The sequence below is a fragment of the Jaculus jaculus genome, chromosome 4 (assembly GCF_020740685.1).
Source record: "Jaculus jaculus isolate mJacJac1 chromosome 4, mJacJac1.mat.Y.cur, whole genome shotgun sequence".
Lineage (NCBI taxonomy): Eukaryota > Metazoa > Chordata > Mammalia > Rodentia > Dipodidae > Jaculus > Jaculus jaculus.
In genome coordinates, this window is record NC_059105.1 from 33,341,509 (window position 1) to 33,363,769 (window position 22,261).

Sequence of the window (22,261 nt, forward strand, 5' to 3'; positions counted from 1 at the left end):
TGACTGACAATGGGATTCAGAAGGGCAGGGGCAGAATCAGAAACTGACAATGTACAGGTGTCTGGCATGAGCAGAAGCAGCAAGGAGACCCACGTGCAAGGAGACCTCTCTCCCCTGCTGGGAGTAGGCTGCACGGTGGAGGCCTTGGGGCAATGGCTCGCGTGGACACGGCTCTCTTTGGAAGGTCAGTGGTGCCTCAGTTCACTGAAGCTGTGGAGCAGCTGCTCTGGTTCCCAAAACTTCCACAGAGAAAAGAGAAGCAATCTGCGGGTGTGTTTGTCTACTACAAGAATGCTCACTACTTTAGGCACAAGAAATCTGATAATTAAAAAGTTTTGTTGACTCTGTGAGCAGCATATAGAATTTTTCATTACCACAAACATATTTATGAGTTCCTTAAAATGTAAATTGATAACCAAATTGATTTTCACTGAGTGCTTCAGGTAGACAGCAGCTTTTATTCTAAGTGTACTAAAACATTAATGCCTCCCTTAAACTCAGAAGCTTTTAGGCATGTGCTTGCCTTAAGGGTTAATAGATAGAAGGAGGTAATACATTTTACTTTTATCACCAACCTTAAATAAAAAATTAAAATATGAAGTGAATTAGCACTGTCAGCTTCTAAATATCAGGCCATTAATTATTAAATTTAAACTAAGCACTTAGTCTAAAAGACCAGTACCCAAGAGCTTGTGTCTCTAATTTATGCAGCAATTTTGGCAAAGGACATACATCAAAAGCCTATGCGATACAAACTCACCCTGTTTCCTCCATGATGCAGCCACCCCAAGATTCTGTGCAGTAACATTCTAGTCCAGTGAGACAATAAAAGCACCAAGGAGAAGAGGAAACAAAAGTCACACCTTCAACTTGCACTACAGTTCCTTAAAAAAAATTCTTTAATAGCAATTGCATGTGAAATATATAGGCAATGTGAAGAGAACAAAATTCATTTCCTTTAAGTCAATAAATAGTTCCTTATCTATTCCAGAAGGACAGGTTGCTTCCAGAGAAACACTGTGCCTGTCCTCACTTCTGTAATGCTCAAAGCTCAATTGGGTTCCCCTTTCCAAAGTTCAGTAAGAAGTACGCTGGTCTGGAAATAGGAAAACCTGGATTCTAGTCTACGGATTCTACTATATGGAAAAGTCTCCTAGGCATGTGAATTAGCATTTCTTGGGTGTGTGTTTCTGTTTCTAACATGGGAGCGACATCTCTCTTTGCATCTCCCAGAATGGCCCTGGGGCTCACATGTGATGGTGTGCCTGGCGTTCTCTGTGAACGCGACTCGTTCATTGTCACGGAAGGCCTCCAAGCAGTGCACTGGAAGTTAGAGAACACATTTGCTGAACTCAATGCCAGGGTAAGCCAGAGACTTGGAGAACAGTGAGCCAAATGGTTTCATAAAGGAGAGCAATCTAAAATGAGAATAATCACTCAAATAACCATTATAAGCATACCAGGAGTGACACACTGATGTAATAATGGGTTCTTCTTTTTATATGTTTTCTATTTTCTATCATAGATAAATGTATTTTTAAACAAAGACTTCCACATGAAGTTTTTTAAAACACAAAATCTAGAACTAATGGAATAGCTATCTGAATGAACAATTCACACAGGAATAGAGATTTAGAAGGATGAAACTAAGGCAGACACTAGGAATCAGCTCTTGCCCCACATGAATGCAGTACCCAATCCAGTGATGTCTCTCTGGCGCCAGCACTGGCATGCAGGGTCTTCAAACAAGCACATAAGCCTAGTGACATTCCTTTCCCATTAATCGGGATCTGTACCAGCTAACAAAGTTTTAGTGTAGCGGGTGCACTTTTTTAAAGAAAGCACATACTGGGCTGGAGAGATGGCTTAGCAGTTAAGCGCTTGCCTGTGAAGCCTAAGGACCTGTTTTGAGGCTGGATTCCCCAGGACCCACGTTAGCCAGATGCACAAGGGGGTGCATGCGTCTGGAGTTTGTTTGCAGTGGCTGGAGGCCCTGGCGCCCCCATTCTCTTTTTCTCTCTCTCTCTCTCTCTCTCTCTCTCTCTCTCTCTCTCTCTCTCTCTCTGTAGCTCTCAAATAAATAAAAAAAAAATGAGAAAAAAGAGAGCATGTACTCTGAGCAAGGAATTAGAATATGAAACTTTGTGAGGATTTGCAAAAATTCCTCCAAACTCTCAGAATTACTGCAAACCTGATCATTAATGTGCCCACTACGAGAACCAAGATGTTCATGGATATATGTTTTGCCTTTTCCCACACTAGTGTGCATCAACTACCTAAAACGTATAAATACAGGATAATGCTAAGATAAATGCTTCCTTTTCTTCTTTGGGGAAGTCAGGATTGGATGGGAGATCTTAACTTCTAGTTCTTTCATTTTCAGCAGAGAAAAGACTTCAACAGAAGTTCTAATTCAGTTATTAGTATTAGTGAGCATATTGGTCTTCCTTTCATAGGATTTCATCATGTTGTTCTGCCTTCTGCCATAAAAGAATGTGTTAAAATAGTATCTGGGCTGGAGAGATGGCTTAATGGTTAAGGCACTTGCCTGCAAATCCTAAGAACTTCATCAAATTGCTTACTTTAAATATATCAACTTATTGCATGTCAAACTATGCTGCTCAATAAAAATAAAACCAGCCTAAAAATACTTTCATTTAAAGAAAAAGGATAAAGGACAATATTTGACTATTGTGCTGATATAAAGAGGAACATAAATCAGGTTTGACTTTGCCCTGATTTTAACAGATATTAGATATTTCCATGGCCCTCACAAATTGTGATGGACCCTTGACATTTTGCCTACTGAACAAATTAGCCCTATCCTTCCATCTCTCATTTGATCAATGAAGACTGTGACACCAATAATCATTCATCGGGCATTTGTGCTGCATAGCACTTGTGGCCTTGTGTGTATTCCTTCGTGCGCCTACTTCTGCTCCAGAAGACAATTCCGTCCTCTCCCACCTAGCCTAAAAGGCCAAAAGCAAGCTCTGTCTGGGCAAGCCTTCTCCAGCTATCCTGATGTGGCTCATTTTGTGTCTATACTCAACTGGTTAGAACATAGCAGAGAAGTATTCGCCACCCCTAAACCTACTGTCCTGCAACGTTAGAAAGAGCTAACTCCCATCCTGAGAAACTTGGCACGATTTTATTGATTTTGAAATGATATGTATTCAACACTCATAGTTTAGTAATTACCTCAAGTGGCTTGATTTTTTGGAGGACAGAAATGTACTATAATAAATGACCGTGACTTGGGAATGAAAAGTATTTAACAAGTACACATATATTACACAGACAGAATGACACATGAACTGGAGTACATACTTGGCTTTCTGCTAGAAGGTTCCCATTGGATTCCAAGGTTTTGAGCCAGGCTCTGCGATAATACTTGTGCCACTGCCATTGGAAGACCATACTGTTTTTCAGAGTTGGAAGTGTGTGGGAAACATTTGAGAGAGTGCACAAAGCTAGTTACTATTTCTTAATTGTCATCACATATCATCTCAGTTCCCTACATAGAGCCTCACAACATCTAAAGATGGTATATGTTATCACTTCTTCCTTGCAATGGGGCCCAAGAAGCAGAAAGCCTCTTTTCCTCTGTAGTCATCTCTCTTAAGCATGAAGCTTTTACATAGACACATAAAAATATGTCACAAAGTCTATGTTCCAACTCAAATCCTAATAAACCAAACATATACTCAACCCAGTATAAATACACCAAGAAAGGTCCCCCACTGATGGTAGCTGTTAGAATTTCCCAGAGAAACACATTCTAGTATTAACAGTCTTATAGGCTTTCTGGGTGCTTTTGTGAACTAAGCATTTCCTTCATTAAAAAAAAAAAAAAAAAGCTAGTGTCGGACATGGTTGCACATAAGCTTTAATCCCAGCACTGAGGAGGCAGAGGCAGGAGGAGCATCATGAGTTCGAGACCACCCTGAGACCAACTCCAGGTCAGACTGGGCTATAGCAAGACTACTTTGAACCTGCCCCCCCCCACAAAAAAAAAAGCTAGTAGGGTTTAAACAGTAATATTAGGGAAATATTTATTTCATCGCATTCTAAAGAATGTAGAAGGCCAGGGATAAAAAAAATACACAGGGAGAACAAATATATACACTTTATAAATGCTTTGATTTAAACAAATTAATTCTAGTAGGAGCAAAAACAACATTAAAACTATTAAACAAACATAGGGAAAGGATTAATAAACTCATAAAAACCTAACACCCAATCCATACAAGCTAAAAATCTCAGAGCCAATTTTTAGCTTAACTTGGTAAATGTGCAGAACTATCATTATGATACCCAAAGATATCATTATGAACTCACAGAACACTCTGAGTTCTATTTGCTAACCTAAGCCTCTCATGCAAAGTCATCATTCAAACCACACATGAGAAAAGCTGTAAACTAGGCCTTAAGGACAAAAGAGATCCGATGCACATAGAGCTCTACTTAAGGAAAACTAGAAACTTACCTCATTCACACCAACCCCTCTTATGCGAGAACAGACACCTCCAAAGTAACTCAGACTGCTCCTCTTGTAGTAGAATGTCACGCGCCTTAAGAAAACAAAGTTTTATTAGAAAACCAGCATGAAAACTTTCCCCAAACTCGCCCACACTGAACAGCCTGAAAAGTGCCCTCTAACAGTATTTGAAACACTTTAAATGGATGTTAAATACTTTCTGTTGCCCAAGCATCCACTGAGCACCAACATATCTAGCACAGGAACTGAGGACACAAGAGCCAACAAATCACAGCTGCTGAGTTTTTTTTTTCTACTTACAAACATCTAGTAGTTATAAAAACATTGCTGATGGGCTGGAGAGATGGCTTAGTGGTTTGCGCTTGCCCGTGAGGGCTAAGGACTCCTGATGGAGTCTCAATTCCCCAAGACCCATGTTTGTTAGCCAGATGCACAAGGGGGCGCACGCATCTGCAGTTCGTTAGCAGTGGCTGGAGACCCTGGCATGCCCAGTCTCTCTCTCTCTCTCTCTCTCCCCCCCTTTTTCTGTCACTTTCAAATAAATAAAAATAAACAAAAAGAATTTTTAAGTATTGCTGATTATTTTAAATTGATGAAGTTGAGAGAGAAAAAACTAAAGGGTAACTAGGTAACTATGAGAAGGAAGGAAGAATTATTTGAGTTGGTTTGATTCCAGGACAGAACCAAGGAAGAATGTCTGAAAACAGCTTTGCCATGAGTAGTGAAAGGGACCAGCTTGTCATAACAAGAAAGAAAGTATAGTCTCCCTTTATTCCTTAGTCAGAAATGCTATTGTTTTCAATAGCTGTTCTATAAAGAGATTTCCTAGACTTCTTTACAATTAGGTGTGGCCAGGTGACTAAGTGCCAGCAAATAACTCGTGTGAAGTTGACACATGCAAGCTTTCAAGAAATCTGCTTTACAGGGCATTGGTTCCTCTGGAAGGAAGGAGAGCCCTCCTGTCCTTCCCATGCCTGACATTCCCATAATGGAGGCTGCAGCACCAGCTCTGTGCTTTGACGGTAGAGTCATAACCAGGGAACCAGCAACATCCCAGCATGGGAATTCTACCCCGATGACAGGGACAAGCATCAACACCAACCTTCTCCATGTCACCATTCCCCAATATGTTACTTAGCTGTCACCAGAAGGGAGTAAAGACAAAGGTCCCACCCAAAGTGCCGCCAAAGCCTACGGAAGTACACACGAGATGAGGTGCACAGCATCGGCGTGCTGCTTGATCCGCTGTCGGTACTGGGAGAACTCGTGCAGCGTCTGTACCGGGTTGGTGGTGATGTCAATGTGATCCTTCTCAGTCCAGGTCTCTACAGCCACCAGGACAACCCTGGTATTGAGCTGCTCCTTGTAAATCTGAGGGTATACAACAGGACAGGCGCAGGAGGAAAACACTGGGTCAAACATGCACGATCAGTGAGTCAGAGTCAGCGGAAGGACAGGAAGGGGGAGGTGAGAGAACATGGGGTCAGAATTAGCTCATCATAAAGAATCTGCTTATCCTTTCTTTTTTTTTTTTTCCAAGAGCAAAACTAAAGAAAAGAAATCAGACAATTTGGTCTCATGTCATCTACTCTCTTCGGAGATTATGTCCACCCCACATCAGCAACTTGAGCAGTCTGGCATCTTATGAGGGAATACACAGCAGGGATTTTAAGACTTGCAAGTCAGCACTTAAACCAATGACAGGGTCCAGAAAAGCAACCTTATAGGGGGTAAGAGGTTGGAGCTTGACATAGTGGCTCTCACGCAAGACAACCAGGTATTCTGGCAAGACTAAGACCATTCACCAAACAATATGGCTGGCTTGCCATGTTCTATACTAACTCCGGGAGAGAATCATGGACCTGCGGCCAAAAGGGAAAAGAGTAAATTTGTGTCACCAATCGACCTCACCCTCACCACAGAGCCACTCATCTTTACGATGTGACTCTTCCGCTCATTCTCTACTTTGAGCCAAACAACTAAATAATCCACACAATTAAGCAACATAAGTGACTGCTGCCATTTTGCCCTGCTTTCCAACTAATTAATGGTCTTTGAGTACATGGAATAAGGATTATCATCATACTAAAGTTTTATATGGAAGAGAGTTACATGTCTTATCTTTTTAAAATAAGCGGACTGCTCCAAAACCATATACGATGACAAAATAGAAATTAAGCTTAGCAAACTATGATTCTATTCAATCATGTTGAAATGATTAACACAGGGATGCTACCAAATAAATAGCTTCTGCACAGGAAAAGATGTGTTTAAGATTCTATTTTGCATATTCAGTTATAGCTTTCCTCTGAGCAGATTGACAAGAGGTGAAATTAAAGAAAAGCAATAAAGCAGATGTAAACTGGCACTCAGGGGTTCAATCTTAATTTTATATTACATATTCTATGCACATCAACTCATTACAATTTGCTCAGCTGTGCCTACCAGGCACATAACATACGCTAGATGCATAAATATGTTATGAATATTTACATGACCGGTGGTTTGGGGCTGTTTAGAAGGCAGAAAAGAAGGAGCTTCTTGGTGGAAATATTCAGATGCTTGGCAATTTATTAAAAGGTGGGTGATTTTTTTTTTGTACAGCTAAGAGGAACCATACAATAAATACCAGATAAAAATATATTTGGCTTAACAAAATACTACTTCATATTAGAATATGTAAAGTAGCATGTTATATTTAATTTATGCTCATCAGATTGAATTATTTATTGGAAAATAATGCATAATATTTCAATGCATGCAGTTTCTACCTAAGGCAGGAAGCAAGAAGAAAATCTTAACCACCATTCTTCGTAACTCAGAAAATGACAGAAGGAAAAATATAACCATAGTAAAGAGTTGTTGAGTTCTGAAGGAGGTGTACAATTTATCAGATTAGATTTATGTGTCTATGACACCTGAGTCTGTCAACTAGGAATAAAGTCTGAAATATTACACTATAGGAAAACTAAGATAGCAAATATACGCCTTTTAAAATAAAGAGTATTAATCTACTTCCTCCTACTTCAATCTATTGATACTTCTAATAGAAAATATTTAAGAAAAGCCCAACTTATTTTTTAGCAAAGCCTCCTTGCCAAGTATAATTTCTGGGTTTTTGGTAAGTGATTTTTTTCCATTGCTTATTGTCCTTCATGGACTCTGGTAACAAAAAAGGGAATGCTAAACCATGATTATGTGTGCATAAAAAATCCTTTCATGTTTAACTACTCTGCATTAGTATATGCCAAATTAACACACTGCACACTGGATATTATCCACATCAAATTTAAACACTGTGCCCACAGATATATACAATGAGGGTGGTAATTAACAAAAATAAGAGAAGGAAGCCACAGTAATGTATCTTGGGGATCCTGAGAATTAACTGACTCTTCGGAAGCTCTGCTAACTCTTCTGCTCACAAAGCTCACCTCACCACCCTGGAATTGCTTCACTGATTCATGACATTTTTCATTTCTGCCCCAGAAATAACCAAAGTAATCAGTGAGCAAAGTGAGCTAGAGATATAAACCAGGACATTTTTGGTAAAAATAGGTTTAAGAAAAGCAGGATACTTACAGAATCCACAAGGTTGACCACAGACTTTGCGAAGTTGTTGGTGTGTGCATGAGAAGAGCGGTGTTTCTTATACTGGGGGAAACAAAGAAGATGCACCAGTCACTGTCTACTGACGATAAATGCCCAATTCTAGAAATGAACATCAAAATTACAGAATTTGGTGCATGCCTTTAATCCCAGCACTTGGGAGCAGAAGTAGGAGGATCACCGTTAGGTCTAAGGCAACTCTGAGACTACATAGTGAGTTCCAGGTCATCCTGAGCTAGAGTGAAAACCTACCTCAAAAAAAAAAAAAAAATTACAGAATTTGGCTTGTGCCATATTACATATGGTTTTCTTTCTCTTTTTCCCTGCTTCTTCTCCCTCTCACCACCTTTTCTTTCTCTTTCTTTCTTCAATACCCACAAACTCCAGGTAATGTAAAAGGCCTACTTGAATTTAAAACTGGGAAGTTTTTTATTCACTCTAATGTCTACCTATTCACTTGTCTTATTTTCACTAAAATAACTCTTCATAGTTTATGAAAGGCTAGACCCAAAAAACACAGTCTAGAAAATAGACACCTTCCTCACTTGAAACTCAAGGCTACACAGGTTATGGTGGTTTGAATGTGGTCTTCCTCATAAACTCATGTGTTTAGGGTACTTGGTCCTCAGCAGATGGCTGTTCTGGAGGCGGAGCTTTGCTGGAGGAGGTGTCTTGTTGGGGGAGGGCTTGGAGGTGTTACAGCCAGCTCCCCTGGCCAGAACTCGACTCACTCTCCTGCTGCTATTTTCCACCTGCTGTGGCAGAGATGACGACCAGCCTCCGCTCATGCCACGCTTTCCCTGCCACCATGAAGCTTCCCCTTGAGACTGTCAGGCAAAGCAATCAACTTTCCCCCCATGGGCTGCTTTTGGTCAGGTGCTTCATCCCAGCAATGAGAAGGTCACAAAAACATGGGTCACTATGACATTTCTTTCCTAGGCAGCTCTTTAGAAGCATAGGTCATGCATTTAGACTATTCCTCCTGACGATTTCCACCCTCTGATGAAACCTTTCCTTTTTACTGTTAAAAGCCAGACAAAGAGAAGATAAAGGAAGTGTGATGACAATGGGTCATCGTGGTAATTATTTAAGGAAATAAATTAACAGAACCATGCTTTATCAATATTTGGGCTGAGCACAGTGCTGCGCACTGTAGTCCCAGTACTCACAAAGCCGAGATGGGCGGATCACGAGAGCCCAGGAATTCAAGACCAGCAAACATAACACAGTGAGACCCTGTTTCAAACCAGAACAAACATCTGGACGCATGTGTTTGTCTGTCTTTCTGTCTGTCTGAGGGGGTGTTTTATTTTGTTTGTAGCTGAGGAGATAGAGCCTAAGTCCTTGGATGTGCTAAGCAAATGTACTACCACCAAGGCTCCACACTTTGTTGAAGAGCTTTTTTTTCTTTAAAGCAAGGAGTGGTGTACTTTGCTTAACGTCTTTCATAATTTAAAAATTGAAGTTTCCCATATGAAAATTATGTCCTCTGTTGCTCCATGAGGCTACTGTTACTTTTATAACCCTAAGGAAAAAGAAAAACATAATTTAAACTAATAATTCAGATTTATACCAGAAGTCTCTGAAATTTGTCAATTATAGTTATTAAAATAATTTTATCTTTCATAAAGACTAAAAACATTGAACACATCAGAAAAATCACGTTATGCTTTTTCTCTCCTCACCTAATCCTACTTAGTATCCAAGGAACTACTTCTAAATACCATTAACATGTGAATTTGGGAACTAAGCCTCCAGCACATGAGTTTCAGAGTGAGGCAGTTTAGGAGTGAGAGGACTGCAGAGTGAATAGCTTTCTCTTGGCTAAATATAAGAACTGCCACTGGGCCTGCAGGGAAAAGTATAGGACATTACACTTCAGAAACATCAGAAACGTCAGAAACATCAGAAAGCTCTGGCTTTTAAAAAAACAATAATTTATTTATTTGCAAGCAGAGAGAGAGAAAAAAAAAGATAGAAGAGGAAATAGACAGAGAGGGGATGGGCATGCCAGGACTTCTAGCCCCTGCAAACGAATTCCAGACACATGTGCCCCTTGTACATCTAGTGTACGTGGTTCCGGGGGAATCAAACCTAGGTCCTTTGGTTTCGTAGGCAAATGCCTTAACCACTAAGCCATCTCTCCAGCCCTGGGTCTGGCTTTTTGGCCCCCTTAGGAAGTCCTACCTCTCTCTTCTGAGAAGGCCCTTCATAGGGAATGATTAGATTGCCCTTTTCCAGAAATCCTGACTCCAGACACCTGATATCAGGACTAGACTTGCTAAATTAGAGGCCCACTCATGAGGCTCATTAAAAAACCCAATCTGAGTCTTTAGGTGACTATCTCAAATCCCCTCTTGCTTCCTTGAGAAATAGGCCTACAGTTCTTCCTTTCCTTAAGTTCTGGGCTTCTCAAACCTCCTTGGGCAAGAGCTATGTCTTCCTTCCCTTAACCTCCCCTTTTCTTAAAGTTCTAAGCTGTAATAAAATCTTTCTCAACCTTATCTCTCTTGTTTGTGGATTTCATTTGTCTAATACATAAGACAAATCCAGGGACACCCCAAAATTACTGGTGTGTTGGCATACATTTGTGCATTGGCGGCAGACACCCCCAAATTCCTGTATCAAGAGGATTCATTCAGATCATCACGGAAACTAGAACTGCGATTTAGATGTGCTACATGTCAGCTGGCTGTTCAGTACTGCAGTGGAAATGTCCATTGAGCAGTTAGTACCTGAGCATGGGACTCAATGCCAGAGCCGTGGGGAAGCGGGATGCCTGGAAGCTTTTGCATATAGAATGAGAGCCCTGAGCAGGGTGAGCCCTCTGTACAGAATCTTAGGGTAAGACTCAAAGGACTTAGAAGAATAGCAGAGGTGGAAGAACTACTGAGGCACAAAAGCCAGGAGAGGAAGAAATGGCTCAAGGAAAGAGTAACCAGCTGTGTATCCAGTGTTACCAAAAGAAGAAGAGAACAGGAAAAGGCTGGGGAGGTGATGAGCCCAGGGATGAGTGCTTACATAGCATATGTTAAGATCCTGGGTTCAAACCCCAGCAACACCCACCCCCCCCAAAAAAAAAGAAAAAGAAAAGAAAAGAAAGATAACTAGATTTTCTCTTTTAACCGAGTACCTAGGATTTATGAAGAACTATGGTAAGTGTATTTGCTCCTCATAACTCTATAAAATGAACTTTATTATGCCCAGATAACATTTCTAAGATCACATGGCTGCAATTCAACTCTACTGTGGGTTGCAACAAGAGATAAACTTGCTTGGCTAGCATTTCTTATGAAACAGTTTATCAACTAATATTTATTATATATTACCAATAAATCATTATTATTAATGAGAAGTGGTAATTTGTCAGGCACATATAGAATACAGTGCTTTTTAACTAAGGAAAACCTAATGAGGTCTAAATTAAAAAGTATTTGAGCTATCATTTATTTGCACTTATTGGCTCATACTTAATAGCATAGCAGAAATGTCAGCAAAACACTTTCTGCTCATGCACTTTAACATAGCTCAACCCATTTATATTAGAAGGATTTTAATATTTATTTTTAGCTTAAGCAGTTAAAAAAAAATGTTTACAGACTCTTATCAAGCTGTAATTGGTCACAAATTAGGTTCCGCCAGCCAGGTACTAAGATGCTTTCTACAAATTTGAGAGCTTTTTTTTCTTTCTAATTGAAAGCCACTTGTAATGGGCTGCTTGTTCAAAAATACAACATGTGCGATTTTTCAGGCAGCCAATATTAGGTTCCTCTGAATTAGAGAGGTAAGCCTGAATGCAAATGTGCGCAAATTGTTTCCATTTCCTGCATGAATGAGGACTAATTTGGCAAACAAAGAAAAATGGGCAACCTCTATTTCTGATAAAACTTACCTTCACATTTTCTGATTACTGAAAACCATTTCCATTTAAACTGGCAAATTTGCTCTTACTTCCTGAATGAATGAAGCCCTTAAGAAATTTGCCTTTTGAAAACAATTATGTTAGAACTTCTTTTCAACCCAACTGTAAGAATTACCTAAACCCTGCTGCCCGGCGCAGTCCAAACACGTCACGATGAGCTCCCAGCGTAACCGGGACCAAAAGCCAACAGCACCCTCCAGACATGGAGAACCAGGTGGTCTGAGACTCCTGCTCAGTTTGTCTTTCTGGAGCGGAATTTCAGGGTCCTACTCTCTGTATGCATTTATGGCAAATGTATTTAAAATCTTCTTTCAGTGCCAAGAGACCACCTCTAAAAAGGATCTTTTTCAATTCTTAAAGGAAAATCCTTAGAAATCAAATTATCTATTGAGGACTATTATAGAAGACAATGTAATTTGGTCTCACAGCCAAAGGAATGCATTTAGTTATGTTCACCCTAAAGGAATATTTCTTTAAGTAGTAGAAAGCTCTTAGGCAATTTCATTCTATTTTGGCCATTATTGCCATTCAACTATCAATCTTGTTTTTGAATTTTTGAAGACATGTATTGCTCTAAAACTAACTTTACAAATTACAGTTCTTTTTATTTCTACTTTAAAGCCAGTCAAACATATGCCAAGTTCTTGCTCCTATAAATAATTGTTTTAATAAAATGAATTAAACTTCACCAATAAAAATGGATTTTTAAAATTAAAAATATTGTAACCTAAATAAGATAACTTTATCACGTAATAAATGGCATTATGTATAAAAGTTTTCTATGTGGAAAACATGAAGAGAGGATCTATTTCATGATGTGTAAATGTTTATAACTTTTAAAGGTTAAAACATAAGTTAAGAGTGTTTGGGGAAAGCTCAGTAGTAGAGGGCATGCCTAGCATTCATGAGGCTCTGGGTTCAATCCCCAGAATCCCCAACCCCTCAAAGAAAATGAGCAAATTATATGATGTTTAAAAAAAGTTAACATTTCCTGTCTCACATGGTCACCTATTCTCTGAGTGACAGCCTTGCGTTTCTTTCGTATGTTCCCTAAAGGAACAAGAAATTTAGAATTGCAAGTGAGCACCTGAGAACTGATGCTATCAAACCATTATTATCTGAGGATGCACTCTGCACATTCTGCATTGGGTACACCTTAATTATTCTCTACTACTTTTAAAGGTCTAGGGAAACCATGGATTTCTAAAGACATAATTTCACAACATGCCATTATCATCATGTTTGAGAAGTAGCTAAAAATAAAAAATTCTTTGCCCAATCAACCAAACTAATTCAGATAAAGGTAACATTCATGACCTCCAGGAACTCTTGTTTTTAGGCTCCCTACCTCAAATCACTACCTGTACATTTGGTTTTCCTTACAGGGGAAGACTTCTCTGAAATTTTGTGTAATTCTAACAAAATTTTCTTCTCACTAACATATCTCTAGAAGTGTAGTTAAAGGCCACTAATTCAGAAAACAAGTCTTCCTATAAAAATAAGAGAAATTCTGGGGCTGGAGAGAAGGCTTAGTGGTTAAGGCATTGCCTATGAAGCCTAAGGACCTCGGTTCAACTCCCCAGTACCCATGTAAGCCAAATGCACAAGGTGGCATATGCATCTGGAGTTCATTTGCAGTGGCTGGAGGCCCTGGCTACTGATTCTCTTTGTGTGTCTCTCTACCTGCCTGTCCCCCTCCCCTCCCCCCACTCTCTCTCTCTTTCTTTCTCTCTTAAATAAATAAAAGTACCTTTCCAGTGGCAAGAGGCCCTGGCAGGCCCATATGTTGCCTTTGTCTGTTTCTCCCTTTCTCTTTCAAATAAATAAAAATAGTTTTTAAAACAATATATAAAACGTAGTTTAAAAAAATAAAGATGTAGTTTCCAGACTCCCCTGAGCAGACTTAGCTGCTTAGAAGTTCATGTCATTTTAGTATGGAGCAAAACTTTATCATAGAGCTCCTAATTGCATTGTGCTTTGCTTACGTTAAAGGAAGGACTTAATGATAGCTGAATTTTTGTTCCAAAGTTTAATAAGGTCCTTATCCATGTCTGACCTTTAAGCATTATTTTAACATTTTTAAGCTTTTCCAGAAATGCTGCTCAATTTCCATACAAATGACTCTTAGCACATGCAATTTTTAGAATTAAGTTGTGCCACGGTAGCAAAAGTAACAACTGAACTCAAAAGTTTGGGAGTATGTTGGTAGTGCTATAGCAAGACCCTTACAGCTCAAACCAGCCAACTGGACACATCCTGAGAGACTTCTTAGATCATGACTGAGTTCATAAATCAATAGTCTCGCGCTGACAGCTTACAGCGGCACAGCAAGAACAGTTACACCATGGAGATGGCTAACATTAGGAACTGATAGTCTTCTTCTGCCCTGGGCTGGATGTTAAAACCTACCAGCCCACCATTAGCATTGGGCATAGTAACATAGAGCTTACTGACCAAGACACTGTGCACTTCAACCAGGGCATGGGACAAGGGGAATAGTTAGGTAGAGTACAGCTAAGACAGTTTCTACGTTAGCTTGGAGAAGGGCAAGTGGAGAGTGACGATTGTACTGAGCTGATCACTCAAAATGTTTTATTACTTCAGAAGGAATATGAGATTATTCATATTTCCAGTATTTAGTGAAATAAATCATTGCTTAAAAATGATCTTTTGTGGGGCTGGAGAGACGGTTTCGTGGTTAAGGTACATGTCTGCGAAGCCTAAGGACCCAAATTCGATTCTCTAGGTCCCAGGTAAGCCAGATGCACGAGGCAGAACATGCATCTAGAGTTTGTTCGCAGTGGCTAGAGGGCCTGGCGTGCCCATTCCCCCATCTCTTTCCCTAATAAATAAATAAATAAATAAGATCTTTTTTAAAAAATGATCTCTTTTTTAAAATTAAATTAAATTAAATTTATTTTTTATCTTTTCACAATTTTTATTAACATTTTCCACGATTATAAAAAATATCCCATGGTAATACCCTCACCCCCACCACACTTTCCTTTGATGCCACCCTTTCTCTCCCCTCTTCTCCCTCCCCCTCTGGGCTGGCAATGGAAACCAGGGACTTCTATATGCTAGGCAAATGACCTATTGCTGAGCTACCTCTCCAGCCTCAGATCTATCTTTACTGTGCGTGTTTATTACTCATTTTAGTGTTTATTACAAATGCTGAGTGAATCATATGTAAAACACAGAACAAAGGTCTGGAATAAAACAAAGCAGTGACCAAACACAGAGATGAAGAAAAGAAAAGAGTAAGTATTTAAAATGGAGACAAATGAGAAAAATGAAGTCTGGGCTGGGAAAATGGCTCAACAGGTAAAGGTGCTTCCTCAAAGAGCTAAATCCATTAATTGTAATCCCTATTAAGCAGAAGAAAGTTTCAAAGTTGTGAAATTTCTGTAAAACTTGTCTTCCCATCACCAAGAAACAATTTTTCAAGTCATTTACTATTACCCAAAAATGTGCCTAAATGTTTTAACTTTAATAGGTAATAAATTGTTCAACCTAAAGTAAAATCTCTTGCAAGTATATTCTTACCGTCTTGTGGTCATTAACAATCATAAGCTCCAAATATTTCATTTCTTCAAACACACCGCGAGATGGCTAAAAAATGTAAAAATGCATTATCAGAATAGTAACCATTACTTCTACTGCTCAGTGTTAAGTTATAGGGAGACCTTGAATTTCAAAAGAACTCTGGTACCGACTTTATAAGCACCCTAAAAAGAAGGGCAAAGCAAAATTTTTGTGACTATAAAGTATTGGTAAACATTCAAGGAAACTATTTCACTATCTTTAAAAGTACTTTTATATGCAAAATTATTTTTAAAAGTGTAAAGCATAATAGCTAAGTAAGTCTCCACTTCTTTAGCATTAAAATGTGACAGAATATCCATATCTACTTACAATGTCAAACCTACTTTAAGCTCACTGACAGGAATGACAGGAACTACAATTGCCTCAGCTGTGTCTTCAGCACACAAGCTTCAGCATGGGCAGAAACATCCCTTCACTGGAGTGAAAGTCCAGAAACAATGTCCTAATTCTCAGTCAGAGAACTCAGAAGCAAACACTGGCAGCTACTATAGTCTCAATTCTTCTAAAGTTTAAGTGTTGCTAGATGATGTTTTTAAAAAAATGTACGAAGTATTTTAGCCCCTGTTTGAACTTTCTTTTTCATCATGGAAACACTAATAATCATAGTTCTTTTTTCTTTATGTGCAGTGATGGATCAGTCTAGGGGTTTTAATCCTATGCAGATTATACTACTACCAAATGCACCTTCAGAGGAAGCAAAAAGCGGCTTGGAGAGATGGCTCAGTCAAGCTGCTTGCTGCACAAGTGAGGACTTGAGTTTGGATCCCTGATGTGAAAGTCAGGCATGGCAGTGTGCTCCTGTGATTCCAGCACGGGGAAGGCAGAGACATGGGTCCCTGGGCCCTGCTGATAGGTAATCTAGCCAAATCAGTAAGCTATGGGGCCAGTGAGAGAACCTGACTCAAAAATAAGCTGGGAGCCGGGCGTAGTGGCACATGCCTTTAATCCCAGCACTTGGGTGGCAGAGGTAGGAGGATTGCCCTGAGTTCAAGGCCACCCTGAGATTACAGAGTAAATTCCAGGTCAGCCTGGGACAGAGTGAGACCCTACCTCAAAAACCCCCAAAATAAGCTGGGAGGTAATTGAGAAACACACATAGTTTTGACTCTGGCCTCACATGCACACACACAATGCTATCACATATGCATACCACATACACATGCCCCAAAATCAGTAAGCAAAAAGGAGTTTTCTAAATACAAAACAAAAACAACTATACTCATAATCACCATAATATTAGCACAGGCTATAGAAGATGATGATTTAAACTTGAATTAAGTTTTTGATAGGTAGGGGTTTAATTTATTTCACAAAAAATAAAACATTCAACCAAGAATTATCTAAGATGTGTTTTCTGTACTACAATTACTCATTAAGCTATCTAGATAATTATTATGCAATCTATAAGCTGTAGAATTAATTCTTGGTTACATTGCATTCACCATATAATTACTAAACATCATTACAGCTTTCTAATCTATTATGCAAAGGCAAGGGACATAATTTCAGTTATTAAGCCCCTATATATTTATCAATGCGTGTAAAACATATAATAGTTATTGATGATATCATTGTATGAGTTTTTTTGGTAACTTTCATATCACTAAAAATAAAATGACATTCTGTCATTCTGTTCTGAAAAACATGACCAACTTCCGAGTTTTGCATAACAGAGTTTTTAATTGGGAAGAAATACAAATAAACTTGATTAGTCAATATTTTAAAACAATATCACTCCCCCTCCATTTCAGTTGACAGACATGTTATACGTGATGTGATATAAGCCATATCACCCGCTCCAAATAAAGCTACCCCCCTCTCAGTAGAAAAAATGAACTATTACTCTTATAAGAAAACACGTTAAAAATAGAGCTAGGCAATTTGTTCTTAACATGACACCACTGTGCACAGAACACTACAACTAGGATGAGAGAATGAAGGCAGTGTGCCGATAATGCTCAAGCCATGGGGTTTACGTTTGTTGTTGTGTCTTGAAGAGGAAATTTCCCAAATCTAAACTGCTCTAGGAAAACTTGGGATAGGACATGGTGACCATCACACAGAGAACCTGGGTAAAACAGCCCCACCTGTGGCTAAAGGCCACACTCACATTCACTGCTCTCTTCCTTCTTTTCAGCCACTGTAATTCAGATAGCAAAGGCCACTGGTCATTGTTGTCTGTACCTGTAGAAGAGAAAAATAAATATTAAAATGAACGCTGGATGAAACAGCAGTAACAATCATAACCTACGTCATCGCAAAGCCAAAAGGGACCATAGTGGAAAAGCACATTGGTCACTAAACACTGACACTCATAATTACAAGTACAGTACAAACAGATGACTTCCTTCCAATAATCATGAAAAGTTGTGAGCTGTCCAGGTTTCATTAGAAGAGGCACACGTGACCTGTAACCCCCAGCAGTGTCTGGAGAATGCCACTATGATTAGTTCACTCCAGAACTTAACATTTATTTGATAAACTCTGAAGAACTTGTGATACTGATACACAGGAATAGTACCACTTATCCCAAGGCACCAAACACAGCCTGTGCCAACATCAGCACTGTGAGCTTGCTTTAGGGGCAGGGTAGACGAGGGACCCAGGAGAGCTGGCCGAAGAGCAAGGGAAATTTACTAGGATGAGTCTGCTTACGAATCAGTCTACACTTGGTCACACTGGGATTCCAGCCCAACTTGACTAGAGAGTTTGCCATGGAAACAACTTTCTGTGCCTCATTCTGTGAAAGGCTCAGGTAACTTCAGGTCTACCCAGCTCACCCCAGATCTCATAGTTGTCCCACTTTTCCCAACAAGCCTGCAGCCCTACAGAGTTCTGCCAAGTCTCATCTCCTACTATGTGACATTTTATTGAAAACTTACTGAGATTCTTCATTTGCTTAAAATACTGTCCTGCCAAGGTCTTCTGGATCACATGTGGTCGGCCTGTGCTTTTCTGAAACAAAAACAATTGTAGGAAGTGAAAAATCAAGACACAAACAAGCCTGTAAGGAATAGTGTTAGGACTATCGCCAATATCTTTCCTTACAAGGGAATACTTACATGTCAGTATTTCAGCTACCAAAAGGAAAAATGTATCTTTTATTGAAACTTTCATTTTAAATAAAACAGCATCTACCAATTGTGCCAATTCAGATTAAAGGACAGTTTCATGAGCTTTAGCCGAGAGTAGGAAATGCTTATGAAAGAAACAAGAAAGGTCCATAAGCATGTGAAAATGCTGATACTTTAATACCCGAATCATGAAAATGTTTAAAAGGTGAAATCGTATTTTTTACATGAAGCTGTAAATTATTTAAAATTATGCTACCTGTAGCTAATTACGGTTTCAAGGAAGAAAGTACTCATACATTGCTGGTGGAAGGAAACTAGCAGCACAACCTGAGAGAAAGAGACTGAGTGATTTCTATCAGCAACCTCGGAAACACTCGGGTCCCTTCGTCTAGAAAAGACACTTTCAGAAACGCCTTACTGTTAGTCTCAGCGCTACATGAGCACTTGCAGTGCCCGCCAGTGCTTATCTACGTATTATCCAACTGATTCCGAACAAGCCCACACAGTACAGATATTATCCCTATTTAACAAATGAAAATGCTGAGCCTCGGGGATATACATGACTTGGTTAAAGTGTACTATGAAGCAATGATCCAATCAATTTAAAAACAAAAGTGGAAATACAGCCTTGAAAAGTTGGAAGAATAACGCTTGCAAAAAGGTGAAGAGAAGTTGTCTTTTGGGATGTGATAGTAGATGATTTCAATTCAGTTGTGTTTGTTTTGTTTTACCAAACTGCTTACGTTATGCTTGCTTCACGTGGTGCTGCAGTATTAGAGGTTGAACCCAGGGTCTTGTGCATGGTTAGCAAGCTCTGCGCCTTTGAACTATCATACTCAGGCCCCTTGTTAAAAAAAATCAGCAACTTTATTTTGAGACAGTCTCACTAAGCTGCCCATCTTGGCCTTGAACTTAAAATCCTCTGCCTCGGCCTCTATAATGGCTAAGATGATAGGCATGCACCACTGACACCCAGTTAATAGATTAGCTTTATATTCACAAATATCCTTATTAAAAACCTTTTCAATAGATTTGATAAAATAATTGAGACTTTTCTTATTTATTTGTTGCTTGTGCTAGAACATGAGTTCTCACTGGAAATAACCTGTCCTATATGCTTGACTTACTACAAAGCATACTAATATTCATAATAATGATAGTAATAATAACTCCAAGTAATAACATCAAAATATCTAAACTCAATTACAGTCAGCTCTTTATTCTGATAACAGGGGAAAGGATACCTGGAGTAATGAAATTCACAACTGGATCATCAACATAATTATGAAAACTGACTCAAGTTTTAAGCACTATTCCTTTCCCCACAACCCTGGTGAAGATGAGAACAAGTCATTATGTGAACAAAAGGTAGGCAGTAGGAAGAAGGAAAAAAAGAGAAGATAATGAGCATGTAACCATCATCCCTGAACAATATAATTATCAGTTTAACAATGAAAAACTAGGTCTTTACACATTATGATAATAACAGTTTGCATGTATATAAACCTTTTCAACAGCTTAGCAGACACTAACACATTTACTAATTCGCCAAATCTACAAAATTGCCCTATTAGGGATGCACTAGAAAATTATCCCATTTACATATTTTTAAAATTGGAGGATAATTTTTGATTTTTTGTTTCCTTCATTGGGATTTTTTTCATAGATAAGAAAGTCATTAATGAAAGCCCAACGTCATATTTCTTTGCTGAATGAGTCTGGCAATCTGGCTGTAAACAAGTTCTATGCCTGCCAGTGCAATCAGGAGAATATTTTACTTATCACAGTATTTTAATCTAGGTTCAGTTATTAGCCCTCTCAGTAGTTTTTACATGTTTACGCAAGCAACACCACATATAACTTAATGCCTTTTCTGCCTCAAAGTTGTTCTAAATTCCCATATATGCTACCATAACCAAAAAATGAGTGTGCTGGTCTAATTAACTTTTGTTTTATTTTGTTTCAAGATAGGGTCTTGTAGGCTGGAGAGATGGCTTAGCAGTTAAGGCATTTGCCTACAAAGCCAAGGGATCCTGGTTTAATCATCCAGGACCCACATAAGCCAGATGCACAAGGGGGCACATGCATCTGGAGTTTGTTTTCAGTGACTGGAGGCCCTGGCATGCTCATTCTCTTTCTCTCTCTGTCTCTCCCTCTCTCTCTTTCTCTCTCTCAAATAAATAAATAATAACAAAAAATTACAAAGATAGAGTCTTACTTTGGAATTGACTATGTAGTCTCAGGCTGGCCTGGAACTCACAGGGATCCTCCTACCGTTGCCTCTCCAGTGCTGGGATTAAAGATGTACACCACCACACCTAACCCTATTTAACTTCTATTATTAAAAGCCTACATGAAAATTACTTCTTCTAAAAATTAAAAGAAAAGAAGTTTCCAGGAGGCTGAGACAGGGGGGAAACTTAGTTCCAGACTAGCCTGGAGGACACAGTCACACACTGTACAGCTTTGCCCAAAATACATTTTCTGCTTCCCATTACTGTGACCCACTGATGCCATCACTTACCATTTTCTACCTGGATCTCTCTCTCCAACCTAGTTGGGTCCCCCTGAGGCCTTAGAACACACTAGATATGCACCTACTTCAGGGCGTATGCTTTTGTACATATCTTTGAATGTTCCAGTCTCCTTAAGATCTTTCCTCAAAACTCACCTTATCCTTGTGGACCCGCTACACCGTGAAGGTTAAGTATGAATCTCTTCTCCAGGTGACTGTCTTTGCTTGTTCCCCTCAGCAAATTCCATCTAAAACTAAATTTCATCTAAAACTCCCTATATGATTTCTAATTTATCTTTTCCATTTCAGAGTTCCATTGAGCTCGGGATGTGAATTTTGTCACAAATATAACCCCAACATCTAAAATATTATGAAACATGTAATGAGCTTTTCATATGCTGCTAGATAAATATATATATCAAAATTTAAATATGGTTGTATTCTATTAGGAGCAACCTCAGTGGAACAGAGGATTTCTAATGTAGGCTACTTCCTGTGCGTGACCAAACATTACCATCCTCTCTATTTCAAAACCACACATTGTATCATGAAGTGATGTGTTCCACCTACACATTTCCCACTAAATATTTCTGACTAACAGAAGTGGAGTGAATGTTTATAGTCACAAATTATCTAAAGAAGACAGGGGAGTGAAAATGAGAGCTGGGCTGAAGGAGGTAAGGTTGCAAATTCAAGGCTTTCCCTGTTCTTTCTAGAGACTGGGAAGAAAAGACTTGCTTCAGAATACCTAATTGTGATGCCTCTGAGCTGCTCTTTGTAGTATGTACGACTTCAGCTCAAAACTCATGGCACAGGCTGCAGAGATGGATTACTGGTTAAGGCACTTGCCAGCAAAGCCAAAGGATCCAGGTTCAATTGCCCAGAACCCACAGAAGACGACCCATGCATCTGGAGTACCTTTGCAGTGGCTAGAAGCCCTGGCCCAACCATTCTTTCTCCAGCTCCTCTCTGGCCTTGCAAATAAATAAAAATGTTTAGAAAACCCATGGCACCATTGTAGACTTGAAATGATG

At 39.2% G+C, this 22,261-nt stretch overlaps 1 protein-coding gene across 3 annotated transcripts in view; it reads right to left on the reverse strand.

Annotated features, from left to right (window-relative positions):
• Positions 1 to 22,261, reverse strand: part of Adam23 (ADAM metallopeptidase domain 23) — a 165,466-nt gene that overhangs the window by 48,290 nt on the left and 94,915 nt on the right. For all 3 annotated transcript variants that reach the window (XM_045147780.1, XM_045147781.1, XM_045147782.1), the window contains exons 7-14: positions 18,521 to 18,593; positions 17,749 to 17,822; positions 15,579 to 15,644; positions 8,084 to 8,155; positions 5,709 to 5,872; positions 4,490 to 4,574; positions 3,331 to 3,421; positions 761 to 809 (exon numbers count right to left, since the gene is read on the reverse strand). In XM_045147780.1, coding sequence (XP_045003715.1) covers positions 761 to 809; positions 3,331 to 3,421; positions 4,490 to 4,574; positions 5,709 to 5,872; positions 8,084 to 8,155; positions 15,579 to 15,644; positions 17,749 to 17,822; positions 18,521 to 18,593 — 674 coding nt within the window. The remainder of the gene's footprint in view (positions 1 to 760; positions 810 to 3,330; positions 3,422 to 4,489; positions 4,575 to 5,708; positions 5,873 to 8,083; positions 8,156 to 15,578; positions 15,645 to 17,748; positions 17,823 to 18,520; positions 18,594 to 22,261) is intronic.